This window comes from Hippopotamus amphibius, chromosome 3, assembly GCF_030028045.1.
Source record: "Hippopotamus amphibius kiboko isolate mHipAmp2 chromosome 3, mHipAmp2.hap2, whole genome shotgun sequence".
Lineage (NCBI taxonomy): Eukaryota > Metazoa > Chordata > Mammalia > Artiodactyla > Hippopotamidae > Hippopotamus > Hippopotamus amphibius.
In genome coordinates, this window is record NC_080188.1 from 120,890,116 (window position 1) to 120,899,879 (window position 9,764).

General features: G+C 48.7%; 1 protein-coding gene across 1 annotated transcript; it reads left to right on the forward strand.

The window, feature by feature from the left end:
- The first annotated feature begins 344 nt into the window (after positions 1 to 344).
- Positions 345 to 9,326, forward strand: LOC130849441 (pregnancy-associated glycoprotein 2-like). Its single transcript, XM_057728331.1, has 9 exons — positions 345 to 397; positions 1,485 to 1,635; positions 2,595 to 2,712; positions 2,811 to 2,929; positions 4,152 to 4,345; positions 5,262 to 5,378; positions 7,401 to 7,542; positions 7,629 to 7,727; positions 9,174 to 9,326. The coding sequence occupies exons 1-9, from the start codon at positions 345 to 347 to the stop codon at positions 9,324 to 9,326; spliced, it is 1,146 nt and encodes a 381-aa protein (XP_057584314.1).
- The last annotated feature ends 438 nt before the right edge of the window (positions 9,327 to 9,764 follow it).

Here is a 9,764-nt window from a genome sequence, read left to right on the forward strand (position 1 = left end):
CAAACAGGGCTGCTAGTGATTACTTTTATCCCATTACTACCAGTGTCTTACCTTCAAGTTGGCAAGAGTCTCGCAATACTTAGTTAGTCCATACTATTCCTGTTGTTTTTTACAGCAAAACCCCAAGGAAGAGATTACAGTGGAAACCTCTGTATTCTGAGAATGTTCTACCTCCACTCCCTAGGACACCAATGGAGGGAAAGATTTTATCAACGGCTTCATATTTCTTTTCGATCCATCACTGGCCAAAGGGGACAATTAGGGCAGGTCAGAGCATATAAAACTAGGGGATTTTGGCCACCACTGCACACTCTTTCCAGAGTAATTGCAACCTGGAAAGAAACATGAAGTGTCTTGGGATCCTCGGGCTGCTGGCCTTCTCAGAGTGCCTAGTCACGTAAGTACAGGGACTGTAAGTGGCATCTATTCCTTTCTCTGCTTTTGCTTGTCCTCTGATTCTTTGATCCCTCAGAGTTACAAGGAAATGTCATCATTCCCTGACAGTCTGAAAGAACAACTCACACTGATTGATGAATACCTTGCCATGGGCACCCAGGGGCCCCAGGGTTTTGGGGTGGTCCTTTAGGGTTGCACAACTCTGGGGGTGCTGTCACAGCATAACCTCTGTGAGAATGGGACTGCGTCAAATTGTTCAGTGCACAACACCTGCAACTGTAAGTGTGGTCCAATGGAAGATCACCTCTCCTGTACTTGCTTCTAGGTCTTCTCTCTGCTCTCCCTCCATTTCCGTGTGAATGTGTCTGTTCTTCACCTCTGTGTCGATCTCTTTTATCTCCCCATCTCTTTGGCTGTCTCTGGGCATGCAGAAATTTCTGACTTATTTTTTCCTCTTTTGCCTCTTCCTTCCTTCTCTATCCTCTTCATTTCCTTTTTTATACCCAATCTCCTGGTGTCCTCTCTCAACCCTCTCTTTTGCTTGAGGGCTGGAGAAAGATCAGGAAGGCTACTTCCACGCTTTTTTTACCTCTAACATGCAAGGTGGGAACAGCCAACTCACAAACTACCTGCCTTTAAATTCCCTCCCCTGTAAAAAGAAGTTAATGATCCCTCTTCTACCTCCTTCCCAGAGCTTCTTTGGAAAATATACAGTGGGATGGCAATAGCAGCGTTAATGGCTGTCATTGTTGAGACTTCCTACATGTCCGGTGCATTATATCCATCATCTCACTTAATACCTACCACATCCTATGTGCGGAATGGGGAGTATTATATTTGACCTTTTTACCAATGGGGAAACTGAGACTCCAAATGCACATTTGACTTAAGATTACAGAAGGGAACCTGTACTCAAACTGAGGTGTTTGCCCTGCTCTTTGCATGGCGTCCTGATAATAAGAAGACACTCTAAAAATGCTGGGTAAATACAGAGCACCATTACTATGCAAGGTATGACAGTCATACCATAACATGGACCGGTGATTGCTGCCCCTTCTTTTTTCCCTTTTTTACATGGTTGGTGAAAGAATCCCTCTAAGGAAGATCAACACCTTGCGAGAACCTCTCAGGGAGAAGAACCTGCTGACAAATATCTTGGAGCGGAACATGGATGACGGGTCCCTGAATGAAACTGATGACCCGAAAATTTCTCTTCACCCCCTGAGTCACACCCTGGATGTGAGTGTATTGGGAGGATGGTGCTCCACAGGGATCCCTGGGGCTCTGGCCTAGCACTGGGGTTCACTTGAAGGTACCAGGATGGATTTTGGGTCTGGGGCTCCTGCAGGAAGCAGAAACACTTGGGAACAAGGACCCAATTCACAGAGCTGAAGACACTCTCATCCTCAGCTCTTGGTCTCTGGTGACTGTGCCCAGAAATGACCAGGGGGGAGATAAACCTCAATTTCAGTGCCAAAAAATTGTCATTAGTTTGAGGGAGATATTATTTCTGAACTAAGTGAGCCACAGCGTTACAGGTGAAAGGTGAGCCATGTCTGATCGTAAGATAAAGCCAATAGAACATTAAGTTTGAAACCCCAGGGAGAGAGAGGAAGGTCAGCCTCCGCAGACCCAAGAAGAACACACAGAAAGTTACTAGGCCCTACGACCTGTGATGCCATAAAAGTCTAACACTCTGGTTATTGTTATTGGTTTTAAAAAAGGTCTTTTCTCTCCTCCAAGAATGCATAGGCCCACCTGAGGGATATGCAAAGAGTAAATACATGTACAATAAAAGGGCCAACTTCGTGGTGTTCTCAGCACATGCTCTGAGTTTAGAGGAAGTCCCTGGGGAAGACTGAGGAGGCCCATCTGGAGAAGGAAACACTCAGGCTGGGCCTTGAAGGGGAAACTGGAGAGCTTCTCAAATGAAGGCACCAGATTAAGACACCACTGTTTAAGACTCTGTGCTAATAATGCACTAATGCTGGTTCGATCCCTGGTTGGGGAGGTAATACCGCAGATAGAAAAAAAAGAAAAAGTCAAATGATGGCACCAGTTTGAGCAGAAGCTGCGAAGGAGGGTGGAGGGATAGTGTCTTCAGAAGACGTGGGACACCTGGAGGGGATGGCTTCTGGGAATTGTGGGTGGCCAGGGCACCCAGGCCTGCCCTAACCACCCTTCCCCGGTGCCTGTAGCTGCTCTACCTCGGAAACATCACCATAGGAACACCCCCTCAGGAGTTCAGGGTCATATTTGACACAGGCTCAGCTGAATTGTGGGTGTTCTCCATCTACTGCTCAAGCCCTGCCTGCCGTGAGTACCTTCTCTGCCCCCCCCACCACCCATCTTATACTCACTCTCCCCCCCACCATCCTTGACAGCTGAAGGACATTCATCTCTTGTGTCTGCAGGTGCAAACAACCTCTTCAACCCTCGCTTGTCCAGAACCTTCCAGGGCACACACACGGTCTTCTGCATCCAATATGGCACTGAGACATTTATGGGATTTCTTGGCTATGACACTGTCCGGGTAACTAGAAAATGAAAGCTGAGTCGGGCCTTCCCTGGGAGTTACCACTGCTTCCAAAGCACCTGAAAGACCAACTGGATAGCCTGTCTTTCCCTGTGCCCCCTAGTGGCTGAACTCCACCCTGAAAAATTTGTCCCTGGGGAGACAGTGCCACTGCTGACACACAATCTCCCAAAATGGCTAACCCTGAGACTGGCTTGGAGTGTGGATTTGCAGCTCCTTTGCCCATGAGCAGTTCACGGTTCATTTTACTGGGAGCAGGGAGAGAAGGGGAAAAAGCACCCAATTCTCTCTTCTGAGACTTTGCCAGGGACTTTCATGGGCACAACACGTTTAATCCTGCAGCAACCCCACACAGCAAGTACTTTGATTACCTCCATTATACAGAGGAGGGACCTGAAGTGCACAGAAATAGGACCTTGTAAAAGAGGGGCATCTTGTAAGCAGTGGAGATGGGTTGGCAGGTCAGGATTCATGCAGATGTGGGGTATTTGGGGAGACAATGAAACTGATGTTGGCTCCTTGGGGCAGCCAAGGGCTTCAGCTATCTGGGCAGTGCAAGCATGGGACCACAGATGTAAGAGAGGCCTGATAGAAGAGTTCTCACTCTACGGGGGGTTGAAAGTCAAAAACATCTGTGGCCCGCCTGCATCAAAGAGTCTGAGTACAGTCTCTCTCTGCCTCCCTATCTGTCTTTCTGTCTCTCTCTGTATCTCTGTCTCTAAGGCACATACATCCCCAAAAGCATGTTTCCCAGGGAGATATTTCCTAAGAACACTGGCAGCAATATTGTATAATGGGCTTCTGTGTTCCTGGGCAGGTGCAGAATCCACAATGAATTGCAAAGAATTCAGTCCATTTCTGTCTTCTGATCATAGTGATGCCAATGACAAGGCCACCCTGCTCTCCACTCACGTCGCCCTCAAGTAGGAATCACTTGGTCCTGTCCGGAGTCTCAGTTTCCCTACCTTTACAAAAGGCAGGAGTACAATTTGATTCCCTTCAGATGGTGTGTGCATGAGTACGAGCTGTTGGATAGAATCCACAGCCCTGTATAGATGGAACCTGATTTCCTGTCCCAGCTTGGTCTAACCATCTGAGGTCAACCCGGGGCAGAGCCAGGCCTCAGGGCTTCTCTTTGGTCCTCATGTCATCTCCAGGCAACCCCAGTTCAAGGCCCACATCCCAAACCTTAATGTGGGAACCCCCTCTTCTCCCATAGATCGGGAACCTTGTCAACCTGGGCCAGACATTTGGATTGAGGAAGTGGCAGACTGGGTACGAAGATAAACCCTATGATGGCATCCTGGGCCTGGCTTACCCCAGCCTCGCCCTTGAAAACACAACACCCGTCTTCGACAACATGAAGACACAAGGCGTTATTTCTCAGCCTGTGTTTGCCTTCTACTTGAGCGAGTAAGTTTGACCTGGACAAGCTCTCTCTCTAAATGAGCTGTAAGATCCTCTCAGCTGCATGACAATTTAAAGCCCACCTCATCCGGAAGGTTCCTGAGAGAGCATCTAGCACAGCATAACTATGGCCCCAGGGCTACATCTGGCCCTGCCACTGGTTTCTCTAAATAAAATTTTATTGGAACACAACCATGCTCATGGGCTCCAGGGCAGCGGATTTGTCCAAGACAGGGAGGCAAGTAGGAGAACAATGGAAGGTGTCAGGATACAGGTTGCAGGAACAGGCAACAGGATTTCCTGATGCTGATGTGGAAGGAAGGAGAGGGATGGCAGGAATGTATATTTCCTCACCAATATTTTATGCAAGCCCAAGGTCCAGCTGCACATTTGACAGGAACCACTGCAAAAGGAAAATGTGGGATATGCCTTTCAAAATATATTAGGAATTTCAAGACAAAGATAGCAAAGGTACAGGGCCCTGCTGAGTGCCGGGCCCAGGGACGTCACACATCACAGGCCCGTGAAGCCAATCTTAGGAAAGCCTGAACATGTGCCCTTAGTGCTTTATGGCCTTGGCCTTTCTGAAAAATGACAGGCTACACATAGGGGAGGCCAGACCCCTCCAGCTTGGTGGCTCTGATGGTATCTCTGAGCACTCTGGTAGTTGGAGCGGACAAGTCCCTCTTCAGAAGGGTGAGTGGTCAGAGCCCAGCCTGGCTGCCAAGCTTCAAACCTCTTCTGTGCCATTCATTAGTGGGTGACTGGCCTTGGCTGGTACTCAATCCCTCTGTGCCTCAACTTCCACATCTGTAAAATGGGGACCATACTGGTGCCTCTGATGGTAGGATTTGCACAGCACTCAGACAGGCAGTGGTATTATTCTTTGACAAGGAATCCTCCCTCTTCCTTCTCTCCTCAGCCAGAAGGAGAATGGCAGTGTGGTGATGTTTGGTGGGGTGGACCACAGCTACCACAAAGGAGAGCTCAAGTGGATACCAGTGTCCCAAACCCAACACTGGCAGATGACCGTGAACCGGTAAGCATCTCCTTCTGAGTATCACCCCAAGTTATACTCCCACATGTGCACATGGACACATGCAGAAACACATAAAAGCACACAGACACACAGTCACACAGATACATACACTACACCCACAATGACACACATATAAACACACACAGAGACACACATAAACACACACATTGGCATGCCTATCAACATACACAGGAACACAGGTACACCTCCAAACACACATACAGAGACACACAGGCACAAACACACACACAGATAAACATGCAGACACACACACACACACACACACACACACACACAAACACAGATACACGCACGTCACATGGGCTCCTTATCACCCCAGGACTCCCTCTCAGGGCCCTGACCAGCATCCTGAACAGGGTCCAGAGAGGAGTGTGCAGCCCGGAATGGCCTGCACTCACTGCGCTTTGAGGCAGGTGGCATGGTTAGAGGACCATATAAAGTGCAAGGAAAGAGGATCAGGGAGAGATTCACCAGCATAAACATGCTTGCCATAAGATGACCAACTGTCCAGGGCTCCCCTTTACGAAGGCAGTTCATATTACACAATAATGCTCATTGGAAAACAGGGAAAGTCCTGAAAAACAGGGAAAACTGGTCTCCTTAGGGAAGCTTACCAGCAGTGGAGAGGGTTTGGCTGCACTCTTGAAACCTAAAAGCAACTCATACAGAGAGACACTCCCCTTATCCCCCTACCCACTGACATCCAAACACATATCCCAGGAGCACAGTGGATAGGGGAAGTGATAGAGAGAATCGGAAAGCTGGGATCCATGAGTGGCCTGAGGAGAAGGGACAATCATTGATGGGATTTTGTGTGATGCGCTCAGACAGAAGCTAGCATGTTCTTTGGAGGCAAGCTGGGCTTGCTTGGGCATCAACTGGCAGGTAGTCTCAACGTCTGAGCAGGGTGAGAGGGCAGTGCTGGGAACCAGCCTCTCCCAGGACAGTGTGTTTTTCCCTCCTCAACACTCTGAGCATCTGCTGCTCCAGGGAACATCTGTCTTCACTGTGTGTGTCGACACATTATTGATTAGACACCAGACACAGGGCTCTGGTTACTCCTCATTCATTTCTTCACTCGCTCAATTACTCACTCATTCATTCATTCACTACACAAGCATCCACTGTGCATCCACTGTGTGCTGGGCACTTGAGGGAGGCACTGTGGATGCAATTGCCCTCACATCTAGTGAGACAGATATACGTGAAATGAGTCACATACATAATGAATTTCCACTTTCATACATGCGACAAATGAGGAAGTGTGTAGATAGAGTGACCAAGACGGGAGCCTGATCTGTACGTCTTCCACATAAACTGGGTTATATATGTGTTTCAGAAGAGAAGGAAACATTCTTTATTCTATTGCTTCAAGCACATGTCCCACAGAGGTGGAGCAAATGGGAGATACACACACAGAAACAAATAAAACCTACAGAAACCAGGCTTTCCCATCACAATCTGTGGCTTCCCCAAATATTGCTTTGAAAACACATTCCTTCGGTCATTATAAAGTGCTTAAAATACAAAGGAAATTAAATCTGTAAGAAAGTCTAGTACACCAGTTGCTGGTTTTTGTTTCTGTTTCTGTTCTTGTTTTTGTTTTTGTTTTACACAATTGACAGTTATGAGATCATGTGGAGATTAGACGACAGGTTTAGAATCTTTGAAATAAGCACATACACCAAAATCAAGAGGGCCAACAGCTTTCACACTGTGGAAGAGTGGTGACTCATGGTAAACGCACGACTTCTGGGAAAACGCAACTGACATTTCATAGGACATTTCACAGTGCCACACATGCCAAGGCCCTGAGGCACAACAGAGTCTGGTGCATTCAAGAAATGAAAGGAAGTCCAAGAAGCTTACATGACCAGAGCAGAGGAAAGCAGAGTCAAGGCATGAGCTGAAGGGCTTTGATGGAGACAGTCAGGGAGGAGGGAGTCATGGGGGGAGACTTCACAGTGATGCTGGTGCCCACTCTCTCCCACTGTCTCTCAGGATCACCATGGGCAGAATCATTATTGGTTGTATCCACGGCTGTGAGGCCATTCTGGATACTGGGACGGCGTTGCTGTTTGGCCCACCTAGATCGATCACCACCATCCAGAAACTCATTAATGGCACACGTTTTGGTCAAGAGGTAAAGGAACATGCCACAGGGTAACTCTGGGGCTTTCCACATACCAGGGACCCGCTGGGACAACTTCTCTCCATTTTTTCTAACAGCACGAGGTTTCATGTAGATCCATCACTCAACTTCCTACCTTCACCCTCAACATCAATGGCACTGATTACCCAGTGCCTGCTCAAGCCTACATCTGGAAGGTGAGGGGGCAACCCTGGGGGCTGGTTCTCAAATGTGGGGCACACAGGAACCTTTGAGCTGCTGCTAGAAAGAGGGGACCCTCTACAGGCCAAGCCACACCCCTGCAGATGCTGCGGAGTGCCTGTGGTTGGTCCAATGCCTCCCACAAAACTAACCACTTGAGGATAGAAGACAGTCTGGACATCCATCATCCTGGAATAAATGGAGACACCAACCCAGGCCAACATGGTGCCAGGCGAAAGGAGAGGGGAACCCTAAGGGCCTCTGCCCTCAAAGAGCCTCTGTTCCACCAGAGCCCTCAAATGGAAGAACACAGAAAGTTAGCTCAGGCAATCCCTGAACTAGACCAGTTGACCAGCTGCCGACAGTCTCAGGGTGCTGTCCCACCCTGATGATTAACCGTCTCCCTTCCCACCTCAAAAGGGTCCTGGCAGATACTCAACTACATGACGCCCCTCTCCTCAGCTGCAATTTCCCATTGCTAAGCACCAGCTTGCCCATCTCTGAGCTGGGCTACCAGACGCCTCTGTGGGGAGGTTGGATGCTCACATGAGTAAAGGGTGCACAGTGACTGTACACCCCCGGAACAGGGTTGAGGCGTAATGGCAGATCCACGTGAGAGTTTGCAGGAGCCTAATGGCCTTAAAGAAGGCTTTGAGGAAGAGAAGGAATTTCAGTAATTCAATACACCCAGCCTGATGGTGGCATGAGGAGGCCTGCTTGGGTTGAGTCCAATGACCCTGGACTCCATACAAATGACAATGCCGGGGAGTCTGCCAAGTTGTGTGAGGTCCAGAGTAGGGGTGATGAGGGCTAGAGACAAGGGGAGCACCAGGGTAAGTCACCCCACCCAACCTACAGTGGGCAGGGAGTGGGGCGCGGGTCCAGGAAGTCTTTCTAGAGGGGCAGAGCACAGTTTTAAAGAAGAGGTTGTGGGGAAGAGGGAGAAGAAAAGGCATTCTCTGCAGAGGAAACACCGAGCATGGGTCAGAAGGAAAGAAACAGGGGTATTATGCATCATTTTTAATCCTGTTTTTATTATTATTCTATTGAAGTAGAGTTGATTTACAAAGTTGTGTTACTTTGTCCTGCACGGCAAAATGAATCATATATATCTTGTGCATTTCGGTTTTTCGCGGGATGTTGAGTATACCTCCCTGTGCTATACAGAAGGACCTTGCTGTTTATCCATCCTCTGTAGAGTAGCTTGTATCGGCTAATCCCAAACTCCCATCCTTCCCTCCCTCACCTCCGTCCTTGAGGGCAACCCCACATCTTGGCCATTTTTGTTCTTGGATGGGCATCTATCATCCTCACCTTCTAACAAAGCCACTTGCTTCTTACTAAAGAAGGGGCATAAACCTGAGAAGTTGCCATCTCTGGATAATGAGGGGGTTCACAGGTAAGGACTGAGGCTGATAAGGGTTTAACGCCCTTTCCCCCAGAGTCCTGAGGGCCGCTGTTTCAGCAACTTTCTAGAGAACCCAGAGACCTCGAGCAAGCCGGATACCTGGATCCTTGGTGCCGTCTTCCTGAGGCTGTATTTCTCGGTTTACGATCGGGGAAACAACAGGATTGGCCTGGCGCCCGCAGTGTAAATGCTGGGGCTGCTTCAGGAAACAATCAGGCCCACTCCAAACACACACTCACTCACACATAGGGCACTGCTGTCCAGGCATGGTGGTGGATTGTGTTTGGGGCTCTGCAAAACCCTATTCTCAGTAAAGAATAAAGGATTCCATTCAAAATGGTGCCAATCAGAATTGCTGCCTGTGATTGGGTTGGAAAGGGGGTTTATAATCCGGCAGGATCTAGAACGTCGTGGAAACCACTAGTGAGAGGACCCCAACTCCAACTGGCTTCAAGGAAAGGGGAGACCTTTTGGACGACTACTGGGGATCTGGACACAGACACCAGAGCAGACCCACACATCTCAGTGAATGGATCCAATAAATCAAAAGCCATAAGTTCAGTCTTTCTCTCCCTCCCTCTTTCCCCTCTTTCATTTTTGATTTTCTTAGCCTGACAGCTTTCTC